The sequence below is a fragment of the Saccharomyces cerevisiae genome, chromosome X, assembly GCF_000146045.2.
Source record: "Saccharomyces cerevisiae S288C chromosome X, complete sequence".
NCBI classification, from domain to species: Eukaryota; Fungi; Ascomycota; class Saccharomycetes; order Saccharomycetales; family Saccharomycetaceae; genus Saccharomyces; species Saccharomyces cerevisiae.
The window spans coordinates 496,454-514,034 of NC_001142.9; the positions used below are offsets into that span (position 1 = coordinate 496,454).

The following is a 17,581-nucleotide window of genomic DNA, read 5'->3' on the forward strand; positions in this document are numbered from 1 at the left end:
GAACTACCTTTGCGTGTGCACGTTTGTTTACTTTCTCAATTGTTTGCGGTGTTCTTAGATCCCTTTAATTATTAAAAAAACTGAAGTGCTTGAAACAATAACATAACGAGGTTTCGCTATGCGGGCAGCTTTAAAGAAAGAGGGATAGTATATTAAAAGGCTGCCATAACAATTAATCGGAACAGAATAGACACAAATAAATTTGCAGTGCGTTTGTAGATATCAAAGAATGGTAGCTAGTTGTAAAGATCAGAAGAAGGCTGTCGCTATATGTTTGCAGAGATCGCCCTGTGTCATGATAGAGAGACATAACCCTCAAGAATGTCTTGACAATCCAGAGCTGAATAAGGATCTGCCCGAACTTTGTATTGCTCAGATGAAAGCATTTTTGGATTGTAAGCGAGGAATCGTCGACATGACTAAGCGGTTCACAGGTAACGCACCTCTGTCGACTGGCAAGTACGATCAACAGTACGAAAACTTGTGCAAAGGAAAGTTTGATCCGAGGGAGGAGATGGAAAAGCTAAAACTTCTGAACAGCCAGCAGAAGGACTGATTATTTATGAAAATTGGCCTGTAAATATATACATAAATAAATATATGCGTCAAGCTCTTTTATTCGGTTTGTCCAGTAATCCTCTTACAATATATATATATATATATACGCATGTAGCGTATTCAAGAACATTACATTTAAAAAATAGAGGGTAGAACAATAAAAATGCACTTAACAAGTTCCGTAAGTAGAAATTATAATCAGTCTAAGTACAAATTTATACCTTAGCTTCATTTCAGTTAAGGGCGATGCAATAAAAGTGGAAGAAAAAAAAAGAAGGGAAGAGGTTTGATAATATATATATATATATATATATAACATTGCTCAGAGAAACATACATCAGTGATGGAAGATAAAGAGCAGCAAGACAATGCGAAACTTGAAAACAATGAGTCACTAAAAGATCTGGGAGTTAACGTGCTTTCCCAAAGCAGTTTGGAGGAAAAAATAGCTAATGATGTAACTAACTTTAGCAACCTACAATCGCTGCAGCAAGAAGAGACTCGTCTAGAACGGAGTAAGACCGCTCTGCAACGTTATGTCAATAAGAAGAATCATCTCACAAGGAAGTTGAACAATACCACTAGGATATCTGTTAAGCAGAATCTCCGAGACCAGATCAAGAACTTACAATCAGACGATATTGAACGAGTTCTGAAGGACATAGACGATATCCAATCAAGGATTAAAGAGTTGAAAGAGCAGGTAGATCAAGGTGCTGAAAATAAAGGTTCCAAAGAGGGGCTGCAGAGACCCGGTGAAACTGAGAAGGAGTTTTTAATCAGGACTGGTAAGATCACTGCATTTGGACACAAGGCTGGTTTCAGCTTGGACACTGCAAACAGAGAGTATGCCAAGAATGACGAACAAAAAGATGAGGATTTTGAAATGGCAACAGAACAAATGGTAGAAAATTTAACGGATGAGGATGACAATCTCAGCGATCAAGACTATCAAATGAGTGGTAAAGAGAGTGAAGATGACGAAGAAGAAGAAAATGACGATAAAATTCTCAAAGAACTGGAAGACCTGCGGTTCAGAGGCCAACCTGGTGAGGCGAAGGATGATGGGGACGAGTTGTATTATCAAGAAAGGTTAAAAAAATGGGTGAAACAACGTTCTTGCGGTAGTCAAAGGTCATCGGACTTGCCAGAATGGCGAAGACCTCATCCGAATATTCCCGACGCAAAACTTAATAGCCAGTTCAAAATACCCGGTGAAATATACTCGCTGTTATTTAATTACCAAAAGACGTGCGTTCAGTGGCTCTATGAGCTTTACCAGCAGAACTGTGGCGGTATTATTGGTGACGAAATGGGTCTGGGAAAAACGATTCAAGTTATCGCATTTATCGCAGCGTTGCATCATTCAGGTCTATTAACAGGCCCTGTATTAATTGTCTGTCCTGCAACTGTGATGAAGCAATGGTGTAATGAGTTCCAGCATTGGTGGCCTCCATTGAGGACGGTCATATTGCACTCAATGGGTTCAGGAATGGCTTCTGACCAAAAATTTAAGATGGATGAAAACGATCTAGAGAACTTGATAATGAATTCAAAGCCAAGTGATTTTTCTTACGAGGATTGGAAGAACTCAACAAGGACAAAGAAGGCATTGGAATCAAGCTATCATTTAGATAAGTTGATAGATAAAGTCGTTACTGATGGGCACATTTTAATTACCACGTACGTTGGGTTAAGAATACATTCAGATAAGCTACTAAAAGTTAAATGGCAGTATGCTGTTTTAGATGAGGGACATAAGATTAGAAACCCAGATTCGGAGATTTCATTGACTTGCAAAAAACTGAAGACACATAATAGGATCATTCTTTCAGGAACACCGATACAGAATAATTTAACCGAGCTTTGGTCGCTTTTTGATTTCATTTTCCCTGGTAAATTAGGAACTCTACCTGTGTTTCAACAACAGTTTGTCATACCTATAAATATTGGTGGTTATGCAAACGCAACAAACATACAAGTTCAGACCGGCTACAAATGTGCTGTTGCATTGCGTGACTTGATTTCACCGTACCTGTTACGTCGTGTGAAAGCTGATGTTGCAAAAGATCTGCCACAAAAGAAAGAAATGGTTCTCTTTTGTAAGCTTACGAAATATCAAAGAAGCAAATATTTGGAGTTTCTGCATTCTTCAGATTTAAACCAAATACAAAACGGTAAGAGAAATGTTCTATTTGGTATCGACATTCTAAGGAAAATATGTAATCACCCCGATTTACTTGACAGAGATACAAAGAGACATAATCCAGATTACGGTGATCCTAAAAGATCCGGAAAAATGCAGGTTGTCAAGCAATTATTATTACTGTGGCATAAGCAGGGCTATAAAGCCCTACTCTTCACTCAATCGAGACAAATGCTCGATATTCTAGAGGAGTTTATATCAACGAAAGATCCCGATTTATCACATTTGAACTACCTACGAATGGATGGGACAACTAATATCAAAGGGAGACAGTCGTTAGTTGACCGGTTTAACAATGAATCTTTCGATGTATTCTTACTAACCACAAGAGTTGGGGGGCTAGGTGTTAATTTAACCGGTGCTAATAGAATTATCATTTTTGATCCAGACTGGAACCCATCTACTGACATGCAAGCTCGAGAAAGGGCATGGAGGATTGGGCAGAAAAGAGAGGTATCAATATATAGGTTGATGGTAGGAGGTTCAATAGAGGAGAAGATTTATCATAGACAAATATTCAAACAATTCTTAACCAACAGGATTTTGACTGATCCTAAGCAGAAACGATTTTTCAAAATTCACGAACTCCATGATCTGTTTTCACTGGGGGGTGAAAACGGTTATTCTACAGAAGAATTGAACGAAGAAGTTCAAAAACATACCGAAAATTTAAAAAATTCCAAATCAGAGGAAAGTGACGATTTTGAACAACTGGTCAACCTATCTGGCGTATCTAAACTAGAAAGCTTTTATAACGGTAAGGAAAAAAAAGAGAATAGTAAAACAGAGGATGATAGATTAATCGAAGGGTTGCTAGGAGGAGAGAGCAATTTAGAAACCGTTATGAGTCATGATTCGGTTGTCAATTCGCACGCGGGCAGTTCTTCTTCGAATATAATTACAAAAGAGGCTTCCAGAGTAGCGATTGAGGCGGTTAATGCGCTAAGGAAATCGAGAAAAAAGATCACTAAGCAATATGAAATTGGGACACCTACTTGGACAGGTAGGTTTGGTAAAGCAGGTAAAATTAGAAAGAGAGATCCGTTGAAAAATAAATTAACTGGATCAGCTGCCATTTTAGGCAATATTACAAAATCACAAAAAGAGGCATCCAAGGAAGCTCGCCAAGAAAATTACGACGATGGTATAACCTTCGCAAGATCCAAGGAAATCAATTCCAATACCAAAACGCTAGAAAATATTCGGGCATATTTACAGAAACAGAATAACTTTTTCTCATCTAGTGTTAGCATACTTAACAGCATTGGCGTCAGTCTTTCTGATAAAGAAGACGTTATTAAGGTTAGAGCATTATTAAAAACCATAGCACAGTTTGATAAAGAGCGTAAAGGGTGGGTGCTTGATGAAGAATTTAGGAATAACAATGCTTCATGAAAACTTAGAATGGACAGAGTACCCTTGACGTAACTTTACCCATAGAAATATCTATAAAAAATATGTATGTGTTATGTGTATATGTATATTCTGAAGACTCTTAGCGGAACCCGTAACCTTCAGATTCATTAATTGCCCAAAGTAATTTCAGTTCTAGTTTTTTTTTCGAGGAATAATTCCATAAACATATTTCATTAAAACATGTATGAGCCAATGGCAAATCATCACTATCATGCGACCCTAGCAAGCTAATTTTGAATGGGATAGTAGAGATACCCGTTGCAGGTATACGATCAGATGCCGTTACGAATTGTAATAATTTCTTCTGCAATGGATAGTCCCAACTTTCAATAATTTCCCAAAACCAGCAAACCGCTCTGGAATCATCGGAGAAGCCACCTACATACTTTGTCACGGATCTTAACGATTTGAAATCAAATTTAGTTTGTTCCTCATCACCACACACTAATCTCTCCAGCTCTTCAGAATTAAATAATTTTATAGAATTGCATTCTGCGAAGACCCTTTTAAAACCTGAAACAAATTTATTGTATTGTGGCTCAATGGACTTTTCCAGATAAAATTCTACCCATTTCATGACAAACTCATGCTTGTTACTTTGGGTTATTGGCACATTTCTGCCATTTTCACATAATTCTACCGTTACATACTCTTTGCTCGATTTACTGTCATTTAAAATCCAGTTGTTATTTCGATACGTAGTCTCAAATGTTAAAGAAAAGACGTCTTCGAAATTATCCTCTGTGTAATTGAGCATTTTTATTAAGTTCCTACTTGTCTCCGGAAACAATTCCGAGTAATCTTCAAAACTCAGAGGCTCTGAGCATAGTTTTTTATAAAGCGCCTTTGGAAATTGTAAATCTAATATGGTACTGTTGAAAATCGCCAACCCCATGACAACTCCAAACAAGTAATATAATTCCAGTTGTGAGTTTTTTCCTTTTGATTTGTCAAAATTTGGAGGGTCAATGGCAAACCATGAACGTGAGCTTTCTTTTATGTAAATAAATAAGCCATTCATCGGATTAAACAGCGATTTTGTTAATAAGAAAAACCATTCTTTTCTCAACCCTCCCGCATCAATTCCAGGTTCATTAACAAACTCTATTCTCAGCGATTTTAATAAATCGCCTTGATGTTCCTTGATACATCTCAATGAATCATGAGAAATAACGTCACGCCGTACTTTGATTTTGAAATAAACGTCTACGGATTTGCCTTTATCCAGTGAAATTAAAAAAGCCTGTTCAGCTTCATGTTCCATGATTCTGCGAATTTCATACTCCATAATAGAGATTTTGATGCCGAGTGACAATATAAATGGATACTTACAGAATGAAAAACATTTTTTTGTCGTCGAATTTCCCCACTCTTCAATCAGTTGATTCATTTTTGTCTTTTGAGCTACTCCTCTCCAATGATCGAAATCTTGTTTATAATCTATGAAGTCTAGCGTTATATTGTAAAAGCTTTGAATTGACAACGCTCCACGGCCATTTCTTCTAGTATTGGCTACATAATAGATGAACGTCAATTTTGCTGCAGAGTGAATATGCCAGTCTTCCTCATATTGAAAAAATTTAAATTTCATCTTATTATTGACGGGATGCGTGAAACCACTTCCCTGTTTATCATTTGATTGTGCACTTATTGGTCTAGTACTCAGGAATTCATGGCCAGTAGTGTGATGCCGACGAAGACGAGATCGCATCTCATCTTCAGGCTTCACGTTATTTTTTGCGGTTCTATTTGATAATTCGTTCGACAGTAATCTGGAAAATTGGAAATTGATGTATAAATTTAAAATCTCTACCTGGTATGAAAAATTATCCGTAGGCGTTCGCCGTAATGATTGAATCAATTGTTGAGATGTTTTTGTTGATAGGTTAGACAAGTAGCCAATACATCGTTTGGCCAACTCATAAGACACCGCCCTTATTTGTTGGGTCTCAAACACATTTTTGCTCTTCCGATCTCTAATAAGGCAGGTTCGTATTGTAGGTATATTTAATATAATCAGCAACCAACGATACTGTAATATTTGCAAATTTTCCCCTTTATTGATTGTTATTCTCTTCAGTAGATCGTTACAGCAACACAGCATACTATAATACGGTTTCCTTGTAGGAAGATTTGATAATATACTGTAAAATCTTTGTAAAACTTCATAATTCAGCATCTTTATATTCTTTCCACCATCATGTACCAAGAACGACCTGTTTAAAATGCTAACATCATGAAATCTGTCCAGTAAATACGTTATTACCGGTTGGAAAATCAACCCCTTTCTTTCTTTATCCAGAATCCCAGTCTTCTTAAGCCGCTGCAAATCATCATGGCACCGCCTTACTACCATCTGCAAACCCTCTAATGTGCACGAAATATGCGTACTAGATTCCAAATTACTGTTAATTTCCGGCTCCTTTACAATAACTGTTACTTGGCATGCGCTGCATCGAAATTTCGTTATGGAGGCTGGAAACCGTAGTGGGACACCACAACATAGGCAATTAAGTGAAATTAGACAGGATTTATCTTCTTCCCCTGACACGGATGCCGAAGAGTTCCGCTTATTGCTTTTGCTATTTGAGCAACTTCCGTCCTTTACACTAGCGGCTAAGGACCGTTCCGACGTGCGCCTTCCTGATTTGGGTAACCTGTTCTTAGTATGGGCTACAGAATGTGATAGCAACTCCTTCGACACAGATCCATCTCTACCGTCTTTTTTTGCATTAAGCTTATCAAATAAAGAAACCATTTCCTATTTTACTTTACCTATCAGCCGCAGTATTCGAGAGATATACCTGGTAAATTTCACCAATGCCCTTAAAAATATGTACTTTTCTGCTTAAAGTCGAGAAATGCATGCAAAAACTTGCCCCTATCTAGCAATCCTTCGAATATATTTATCTATCTACCTGTTCCACATGGGCGGTTATACCTGACTCTTCAAAAAATCCTGTAACCTCCATTTTTTTCCTTTATTTGGGGCAATCACAAAAAAAGGGTCCCAGAAAGATATGACCCTACTCCCTTTTTGCCTTATTTAAAAGTGCTAGGAGATACAAGGTTAAAGCTAGACCTCGGTTAACGATGGGTCTTGACACGTAGGCGTTGCTCTCCTCTCCATAATCATAGTAAGTTGAGACAATCGTATACCTCCAAAGGAAGCACTTGTTGGCTTGACAAGAGACTCATGATAGACAGGAACGAGAGTCAGGGTAATTGGATAGTGGAAAGATGAAAGCAAGAGAAACGATGCAAAGAGGAGGCTGCCCAGGGCTTGGCGTATCCAATTTCTCATGCCAGCAGGGAGGATTCGTATAGCGATGACTGACAACATTATAGTAAGTGAGGTTGATGGTCCCCCGGATGTAGTTAAATGTTTTATTAGGGAAGAAGATGGACTCGAAGGACAGAGCCGAGAATTGGTGGTCATAGGACTAGAATATATAGATGTGTTTGAAGGGGTAGAACAAGATGAAGCGCGCAAGAAGTTAAGACTTAGGACTGTCGGATATACAATGGCAGCCTTTTATTTCAAAGATCATACTGCACCTAACCGAAGATTTTATATTCTGTTGAAAGCCACGGGACGGTTGGACTTCGTCAACCTTGATTACAAAATAGTGAAATCTCTGGAAACAGGAATTGATCAGGTAAGATCAGAGCCAAAGTTCATGTTCCAAGATCCACTACGAACAGCTCTGGTTTTTAATTTGTCATGCACTGAAATTTACGAGATTTCTACTGAGGACATTTTTTGTTTGGAAGAAACAGACGTTAAGCTGAGTTATGTGACATCCTCACCGATAGTATCCATAGATGCGTGTATCAATTTCAATGATTTCTTAGATAAGGATGTCTTTACGTTGTCGATTCTCACACGTGCACACAATGAGGTTGCATATAAGTTGGAAGCATGCGTGTGTGTATTCGAGTCTAAACCAGCCAAAGGAACGAAGTGGCAAAGAACTACCAATTTAACATTTGTGGAGGAAGCAACGGTCTCACAAGTACTTCTCAAATCGGTCACCAATATTGGTCATTTTGTTTTTACGCCATGGAAAACTTATTTTATTAAACATGCATTGTCATCGAAACAGACCATTGATGGTAAAACGGTAGACAAAATATACCAAGGGCCTGGTGCCTTTGGGTCTGATAACATGGAAAGAATCGAACTTTTGCAGCCTATTTTAGCGGATACCACATTAAATCATTTAACATTTACATTTATGACGAGTACTGCAATTCTAATAACATGCAGAATGAATGCAATCCTTAGCAGTTTTGAAGACGATACGTATATCTGGGAAAAGGCCTTGTTTGAGAGGCTTCCCATCAATGGTGGTTCCTCACATGATCACTACCTTGCAGCGTTTTTCAATGAGAAGTGTTGGATACTGGTATCCCCAAAGGGCCATCTTACAGTATATTCAGTCAGAAATGAAGGGCATAGTAATTTTGTTCATCTTGGTTCTTTTCTTTGCAAATCAACCTTATATTCCGATTTGATAGGGAACTACACCAAGTCACATTTATCTTGTGGATCATTACACTGTGGGCAGGGATACTTGTGCTTGAAATTTCGATCGTGTGGGGACATTTTCGCGTCCACTTGCATGAAGCTACTTTTCAAAAGTAAAGACAGTGTTCCTCGACAAGTTTACTCTACAAGAAAAGGTATCTATTGGGCAGATGTGAATAATAATGTTTACAGAGATAGTGAGCGAATAGACTTTGAAATAAATGGCAGTTTCATTGCTACTAAAGATGGAACTCTATTGAAAGATAACACTATCGTTACTTTGGTCCCAATTCAAAGAGATAATGAGTGTAATTACGCATACGTCACAAAACAAGGTTATCTGAGGTGGAGTTTTTCAAAGGTTTATTACCGGATTCAAAACACGGGAGTTGATTTGACTATAGATAATTGCTTTTTATCTGCTATATCTAGCAAGGGCTCTTTTTTGACTGTACTTGTTCTGAATGATGAAATAACGGTATTTGATCATTGCAACCGTTTGAAAAGCCAGAAAGTAGTTTTCCATAGACTTTCTGACTTAGCGTCCATTTTCCTATATGAATACGAAAGCACGGTCTACATTTTCATGTCTGACACCGAAGGAAACCTTTGCGTTATGAAATTGGCAACTTTTGAGATCGTAGAAGAGGTTAAAATTTGCAAGAAGAAGTTACAGTTCTGTGAAGTCCCTAACTCAGATTATTTTTTTATATATACAGCCGATACTATAATTTTTTTCAAGCCAAGTAAAATAAAAGGTAGATTTAAAATCCAAGAAGTATATGCACCATGTCCTATAAGCTGTTTGATACCTGGAGAAAAAGATGGCTCAGTTGTTATGGTTACTTCTCAAGGTCAATTTTACGACGTACTTGTTCCTGGTGATGCCGGAAGGGCTACTCTTTGTTCTAAGTTTGAAAAAGTTTTAAAAACATGTCTCAAATTTATAACTTTGGAATCTTCATCAAGATATGTGATTGTAGCGGCCCTGCCAGTAGCAAATCCATTGCAGGACAAGTATTCCGAAATTTATGTGTATGATATTAAACAGTTCAAAAACATTTCCGCATTCAATTTTTCTAACCTCAACAATGATATCGAGAGTATAAAATATGAAAACGCTATGATATCAGATATTATTGCCGTACCCATGCTCAAAAGAACCGAAACATTAGGAAAAAGAAAGACTTCTGAGCTGTATAAGGAAGTGATTTTCAATTCATGTATCTTGGTGTCTCTAAATTTAGACTCAATAGACGGTATTGATAGTAAAAATATGAATAACCTATTATTGTTTTCATTTGATGAGGAATCGGGTTTTATTGAATTTGTTTTTGGGATTAACACGGGGTTCTCAATCAGTGGGTTACATAACTATTACAATGGATGTGTTTTGGTTTATGGGGAGTTTGTGCAAGCTTATCAACTGAACTATTCAGTTCATGATAACAAGTTCAGTATTGAACAGGTTTCAAATAGGTTGAATATTTCTGGTATTACAATAACATCATCTATATTTTTTGATAAAAGGAAGGCAAAGATGGCTAGGAAGCAGCAAAATATAGGTACATGGGTTTATTTGGAAGAAATGATTTTACTTGATGTACGGAAAGGTGTGATGAGGTTCAATGTCATCCATACAACAGACGGTAACATAGAAAAGGTTCAATTGCAGGTACAGCCTCTGAATTTATTTGAGAGGGACCTCATCAATAGCATTACCGACACCGGGAAAATGTTTACCGGTGCAGCCGCTATAACTTTCAAGAATATTAGGTATCTACTAATTTCGTACGGTGATCAAAAGCTCACGTTATTTAGTTTAAAACTTGATGGTGAGGAAGAAATAGACGAAAGAGTGTACCATGTTGCTGAGCAAGTTACAACCATCAACTCTGTAAGAACTACTGATTCCAGAATGAGCACGTTTTTAGGCGAATCTACATTTATGCCCTTATTCTTAGTAAGTACCTTGTCTAACGGTTGTTATGTGATCGGAATCCTGCATGAAGAGTCAGATATCTCATTACATATCTTATCAGAAAAGAAAGCTGTCTTCGCAAAGCGGTCGGTTCAAAAGTTCCTGGGCTTCCTCGATCCTCAAATGGATGATCACACTGTAATATCTGAAATTTAGTGTCTACGTTATGATATATACACTTACAAATTTACTTTCCTTTTTTAGTATAGTTTTCAAGTAAAATTCTTGAAGCGGTGTTGTTTTTGTTTGTTCTTCGTTTAGCAAAAGTCATTGTTAAATACACGCTATAATATGGCCATGACCGTAGGACCGAATGCTGTCCGAAAAATGATACTTATCACACATTTCAAATAAGATCGGTTTTGTAGTTCAAAGATTTCTTAAGAGCCTTTTACGTGTTTCTTAAGAAACACTTCACATTGGCTATCATTATTAGTAAATAGATTTATATGATTTTCACTTATTAAGGACAGAAATGTCGCGATTTCGAACCCATAAAAAAAGGAAAAGCACCGCCTGTTCTCCAGTCTTCATAAAAGCACACCGTATAGAAAGGGCGGTGAATGTTGATCTTGCATACTATAAAATTATTTGACACTAATGCCAACAACTTATGTGCCAATAAATCAACCAATTGGGGATGGTGAAGATGTCATTGACACCAATCGATTCACCAATATTCCAGAAACGCAAAATTTTGACCAATTTGTTACAATTGATAAGATTGCTGAGGAAAATAGACCACTGTCTGTAGACTCGGACAGGGAGTTCCTTAATTCAAAATATCGACATTACCGAGAGGTTATATGGGACCGTGCAAAAACATTTATCACATTAAGCTCTACGGCCATAGTTATTGGATGTATTGCTGGTTTCCTACAAGTCTTCACGGAAACTCTGGTTAACTGGAAAACAGGTCATTGTCAGAGGAACTGGCTACTTAATAAATCCTTCTGTTGTAACGGCGTGGTTAATGAGGTTACCTCTACAAGCAATTTACTACTGAAAAGACAAGAGTTTGAATGCGAGGCACAAGGGCTTTGGATTGCCTGGAAGGGACATGTGTCCCCTTTTATAATTTTCATGCTTTTGTCAGTCTTATTTGCTCTAATTAGTACACTGTTAGTCAAATATGTTGCTCCTATGGCTACTGGTTCAGGAATCTCAGAGATTAAGGTATGGGTATCAGGTTTTGAATACAATAAGGAATTTTTGGGTTTCTTAACATTAGTCATTAAAAGTGTTGCCCTTCCTTTGGCTATTTCTTCGGGATTAAGCGTAGGTAAAGAAGGGCCCTCAGTTCATTATGCAACCTGTTGTGGGTACTTACTCACAAAATGGCTACTAAGAGATACTTTGACGTATTCATCGCAATATGAGTATATCACAGCAGCTAGTGGAGCAGGTGTTGCGGTTGCTTTTGGTGCTCCTATTGGTGGTGTCCTTTTTGGTTTGGAAGAGATTGCTTCTGCGAATAGGTTTAACTCCTCTACCTTATGGAAATCCTATTATGTCGCCCTAGTCGCAATAACTACTTTGAAGTACATTGATCCATTTAGGAATGGCAGAGTTATTTTATTCAATGTAACATATGATAGAGACTGGAAGGTACAAGAGATTCCGATCTTTATAGCCTTAGGAATCTTTGGTGGTTTATATGGAAAATATATTAGTAAGTGGAACATCAACTTTATTCACTTTCGCAAAATGTACCTGTCCTCATGGCCAGTTCAAGAAGTGCTTTTTTTGGCGACGCTTACTGCTTTGATTTCTTACTTCAATGAGTTCTTGAAATTAGACATGACAGAAAGTATGGGTATATTGTTTCATGAATGTGTCAAGAACGATAACACCTCAACTTTTAGTCATAGGTTATGTCAGTTGGATGAAAATACGCACGCTTTTGAGTTCTTAAAAATTTTTACTTCCCTATGCTTTGCCACTGTTATCAGGGCCTTGTTGGTGGTGGTATCATATGGCGCCAGAGTTCCTGCCGGAATCTTTGTTCCTTCAATGGCGGTTGGGGCCACATTTGGACGGGCAGTAAGTCTACTGGTAGAGAGATTTATAAGTGGCCCTTCTGTTATTACTCCTGGTGCCTACGCCTTCCTGGGAGCAGCCGCTACCTTGAGCGGGATAACTAACTTGACTTTAACTGTGGTGGTAATAATGTTCGAGCTAACAGGCGCCTTCATGTATATCATACCCCTTATGATTGTAGTGGCAATAACAAGGATAATTTTAAGCACGTCTGGTATTTCTGGCGGTATTGCTGATCAAATGATCATGGTTAATGGATTCCCATATTTGGAAGACGAGCAAGACGAGGAAGAGGAGGAAACCTTAGAAAAATACACTGCAGAGCAGCTCATGTCCTCCAAATTAATTACTATTAATGAAACCATTTACCTTTCCGAGCTTGAATCTTTGTTGTACGACTCAGCGTCTGAATATTCTGTGCATGGTTTTCCAATAACTAAGGATGAGGATAAGTTTGAGAAGGAAAAAAGATGTATTGGCTATGTTTTAAAAAGGCACTTAGCCAGTAAAATCATGATGCAAAGCGTAAATAGCACCAAAGCTCAAACGACACTGGTATACTTCAATAAGTCTAACGAAGAGTTGGGACATCGTGAAAACTGCATCGGATTTAAGGATATTATGAATGAATCTCCAATCTCGGTGAAGAAGGCGGTGCCAGTAACATTGTTATTCCGTATGTTTAAAGAGCTAGGTTGTAAGACTATCATCGTAGAGGAAAGTGGAATTTTAAAGGGGTTGGTCACTGCTAAAGATATTTTGAGGTTCAAAAGAATTAAGTATCGAGAAGTTCACGGTGCGAAATTTACATATAATGAAGCACTTGATAGAAGATGTTGGTCAGTTATCCATTTCATAATCAAAAGGTTTACCACTAATCGAAATGGTAACGTTATATGATTAGACATTTATGTAATTTTTAAGGCGCTAGTATAGATTATTCAAAATTATATGATACAGACTTTTATCAATTTTTACTTGTTTAAGCTCCGTCACCCTGTTATTAAACGTGAGCAGAGAAATGCCTTTTGAAAACACACTAAAACACATAAGTTAATCTTCGCGCCATTTACCAACCTTTTTGTATTGGAGGTAAAGTGCTTTGAAATATTGTTTCCCAGGTGTGTCAAGGAAAGCGTTCAATTGATTCAACTCGTTCTGAGATAATATATCAAAAATCGCATGAATACCGGGCTGCAGACTCTTTTTTATGTTTAAACTGAACTGCGTCGTAATAGACAACTGTATATATTTCGTTAGAACCACAAGTACATTTTTTCTGATGGACTGCTTTATCAAACTTATCTTTGAGCTTAAGTTATTTTTCTGCCCATTTTGAGCGTTTGATACATTATAAGGCTCGCAGTAGTTCGTTATTAGTCTGGCTACGGCGTCTGCTGAATTTGCACACAATGTACCATCATGAATTGCTATTATTTCTAGTATCTGGCAAAGAACGGAGTTAAACAAATGGTGACGATTGGAAAATTTAAACCTGTGAACTAATAGCATATGATCTATCACTTCGATGATGTTAATAAAGCCTTCATTGATTTCATCCGTTGACTCATGGTTTACTATAAAAGCGAGAGTTTTTAAACAGAAAGGAAGCAGCATTTCAATACAGTATTGGCTGAATAGCCATGGTTTCGATACTAAGAACTCCTTGATAGCATTGAACAGTAGCAAGTATGACTTGTAGCCAAATTTTTCTATATCACAATAGGTGTAGGCTTCAAGTAAAGCTATCACAAATAGGTGATGACCAAGGTTATTGTCTCTTGCAATCCTTTTTGACATTATGATAAAAACTCTCACAAATTTTTCAGCACAAGGTTGGCTAATGGTGGAAAACGATTTAGCACTGTTCCAGAGCAGGCGGTTAAACGCATCAGGACCTTGTTTAAGACTTTCTTCCAAGCAGAACCCCAAGGCAGAATCGCACTTATCTGTATGCTCAATATTTAAGTACTCTGCAAAAATATACTCCAACTTGTTTTCTGTAAGGAGTGAATGAACCAAAAACATTTCCTGTTCTTCTGGCGCATGGTACACTTTTTTAGAATGATATCGAAGCATAATTTTGGAAAATATATCCAGAATTCTCGATTTATGCTTAGAAATATCGCCTTGTCCGGTCGTTATAATCTTGTACAATGTAGACATTGATATTCTGAAAAGGGGAATTGTTTCAGATTCAAAATTTTCAGAGTAGTTTTCCAAAATTTTAACAGCATAGCTAATTGCCATACCTTGTATATCTCTATGCTTGTTATCTGGTTTCAAAAATTTTGCGATAGTAAACCCGGCGATAATTAGTTTGCTATCACCATTGGACAATGACATTGACTGTTTAACGATATCGTAACCAGATTCTAAGAACTTCTCACTCACAGGCTCCTTTGCCTGTGACAGATGATTAGTCCAAACTTTTTCGAAAATAGATATTTTGTCTTCTATTTCCTTTTTTTCATCACCTGTCTCTGAAATGGCCATTTCGGGGCTCATTATTGTTTTCTCACATAATTCGTAGAAATTTGTTTCAATGTTGCTCTTGAAGGTCGGGCTTGACAATAAATGAAGGAGGCATTCTCTAGTAGCGGAATCAAGGCAAAATGATTCGCATGTTAGATTGTTAATGAGAGCCACTCTAACGTTTTTGTTGATGCATTGGATAGGAATTTGAATCAAAGCTTCTAGAGCGAAGGTTTGATGGTATGATGAAGCAAGCTTGTTTATTAAAGCGTACGTGATATTTGTCTCCTCAAAAATGTCATCATTTTTTAATAACGAAGATAAATTTGTCGAGTTCAATAGTAATGAATCAATTAAAGAAGAAATTTGTTCTCTTGTAAAGTTGTTGTTTACTAATGTTGCAAATTTGGACACAACAGAGTATGATAAGTTTGACTTTCTTTCTTCGTCAAGGATTTCAAAGTGCCTCATGAATTTTTTTTTTGCATCAGAAAGATCGAACGAAATATATTCTCTCAATTTGAAGCAATAAAAGAACAGTTCTTCAACATCAGCCGATGTAGTATCAAAAATATTAGAAGATAACACGTAATCGATTTTTTCTAGTTCCTCTGCAGGGACAATATCATCGTAGACTTCCATTATATGATACTTTAGGTCCCATTGAAGACTGTTATTAAATGATTCCAAAGTAAATACTTGAGATAAAATAGGCTTTACCTCATCGAGAGTTGCGCGCGATGCGCCCTCTGATAGTCCCTCCAAGCATATGCGTATTAAATATAAAGGAACCCTGTTGGTGGAATCGTGATTGACTTGGTCAAGTAAAGCTTGCAATAGATTTTTCCATTGTAAAGAAGATAAAGTGAACAATTGCTTCGTTATAGACTTGACATATGCAGGATGATTTATCAAAAAATAGGAATCGGGTCCTTTTCTGGAACAGTACTCATTTATTTTGGCAAAAAAATCTGATAATTCCCTTGCGTTAGCGTGTGATTGGATTATTAAATCCCAAATATGAGAGGAAAAGAGAGGATCGTTCAAATTTTCGAGCTGAATCAATTCAAGTAACCGAAAAATATGTTTAATAGCAACCTCGATATCCAATTTAAGGATAATTGGTATTAATGATAACACTCCAGATTCATCAGTCGACGCTAACATTTCAAGCAATAATGCTTCAAGGAACTCTTGAGATACGGTTTTCTTCGATTCCGATAAAAGATTCAGAAATCTGCATTCTAAACTAGGTTTCTTGGCACCTAAAATTGTAAAGATGACTTCTAGTTGAGCAAAATTGTCTTTTGATAAGAAAGTGACGAAAGTGGCAAAATAATAATAAGCCATATCGTCGGTAATTTCGGACGCATTCTCTTGGACAAACTTTTTATTTAATTTCATGTAATCTATGCGTGGTTGTAAAAGGAACTTTCCCATAAAATGAGATAGACGAATGAAGGATTGGTTTGAAGATGCAGAATTTTTGGTCTGTGCGAAATATCTTAAACTTGGTAGTAGCATATGCTTGCAGTAACAAGTAGCAATTTTGTTATCCGTTGTAGTAATATTGTCAACATGAGTTAGATTGCAGGCATCTTGCAAGTATGAAAGCGCAAAGTCAGTCGTCGGGCACGAACTTAATCCATTTATGGCATGTTCTAAAAGTTGAAAAGACTCTTCAACAGAAAAATTGACAATCAAGTAGTCATTAATCGCAAAAAATGCTTTTATAAACGAAACGCTACGTGTAAGTAATTTGTCTTTAGGCCAAAGGAAAAATGTTCTTATCATTACAGGCACAGTCTTCAATTTTTTGAGTAGTTTTTTTATCGAAATTGGATCATTAATAGCATCTAATAATCTCGTGAAAATTATCCAAGTATGTTCACTGGTCTTAAAATCATCCAAATTTCCATTGTTGAGCCTATCAATGAGTAAATCTAAGACGAAAATTTCTTTTTTTGGAAAGTAGGTTTCTAATTTATCAAATTTTGAAACTATCTCGGCAATTTGATGGGGTTTTGTGCTCGTCGAACGTAGTAATTTCGACAAATCTTGGGCATTGTCTGGGATAGATAGTTCTTCTGTAAGATCACCCATATTATCAAAAAGTGCAGTATACTCTCTGTTTTTCCAAAGATAATTGATGGCAAGCTAAATCTTAGACAGAGATGTTCCTATGCTAGTAAACAATTCTGTAGTTGTGACCAAGTGCCCTCTTAGCGATCATTTTGAGATGAGCTAAGTGAAATTTTTCAGATCGCGCACGACGGAGAGGTTTTTTAGTTGGATGGAAGTCAAGCCTTGTACAAATTGTAGTTGTATAGAAAACATTGAACTTACGGTCTTGAGTTGAGTCAATAAGCGTGAG

General features: G+C 37.1%; 6 protein-coding genes across 6 annotated transcripts; 4 read left to right on the forward strand and 2 right to left on the reverse strand.

Annotated features, from left to right (window-relative positions):
* Nucleotides 1-229: 229 nt before the first annotated feature.
* Nucleotides 230-556, forward strand: PET191 (Pet191p; the record flags this gene model as incomplete). The annotated part of the gene is made up of 1 exon (NM_001181692.1): nucleotides 230-556. The coding sequence occupies one exon, from the start codon at nucleotides 230-232 to the stop codon at nucleotides 554-556; it is 327 nt and encodes a 108-aa protein (NP_012568.1).
* A 345-nt stretch (nucleotides 557-901) lies between these two features.
* Nucleotides 902-4,159, forward strand: RAD26 (DNA-dependent ATPase RAD26; the record flags this gene model as incomplete). The annotated part of the gene is made up of 1 exon (NM_001181693.1): nucleotides 902-4,159. One exon carries the CDS (start codon nucleotides 902-904, stop codon nucleotides 4,157-4,159), a length of 3,258 nt encoding a protein of 1,085 aa, NP_012569.1.
* A 100-nt stretch (nucleotides 4,160-4,259) lies between these two features.
* On the reverse strand, nucleotides 4,260-6,938 carry HUL4 (putative E3 ubiquitin-protein ligase HUL4; the record flags this gene model as incomplete). Its single annotated transcript, NM_001181694.3, has 1 exon — nucleotides 4,260-6,938. One exon carries the CDS (start codon nucleotides 6,936-6,938, stop codon nucleotides 4,260-4,262), a length of 2,679 nt encoding a protein of 892 aa, NP_012570.3.
* Nucleotides 6,939-7,482: 544 nt separating this feature from the next.
* MLO127 (Mlo127p) lies at nucleotides 7,483-10,848 on the forward strand (the record flags this gene model as incomplete). Its single annotated transcript, NM_001181697.1, has 1 exon — nucleotides 7,483-10,848. The coding sequence occupies one exon, from the start codon at nucleotides 7,483-7,485 to the stop codon at nucleotides 10,846-10,848; it is 3,366 nt and encodes a 1,121-aa protein (NP_012573.1).
* Nucleotides 10,849-11,292: 444 nt separating this feature from the next.
* Nucleotides 11,293-13,632, forward strand: GEF1 (Gef1p; the record flags this gene model as incomplete). The annotated part of the gene is made up of 1 exon (NM_001181698.1): nucleotides 11,293-13,632. The coding sequence occupies one exon, from the start codon at nucleotides 11,293-11,295 to the stop codon at nucleotides 13,630-13,632; it is 2,340 nt and encodes a 779-aa protein (NP_012574.1).
* A 153-nt stretch (nucleotides 13,633-13,785) lies between these two features.
* On the reverse strand, nucleotides 13,786-17,310 carry URB2 (ribosome biogenesis protein URB2; the record flags this gene model as incomplete). The annotated part of the gene is made up of 1 exon (NM_001181699.3): nucleotides 13,786-17,310. The coding sequence occupies one exon, from the start codon at nucleotides 17,308-17,310 to the stop codon at nucleotides 13,786-13,788; it is 3,525 nt and encodes a 1,174-aa protein (NP_012575.3).
* Nucleotides 17,311-17,581: the final 271 nt, after the last annotated feature.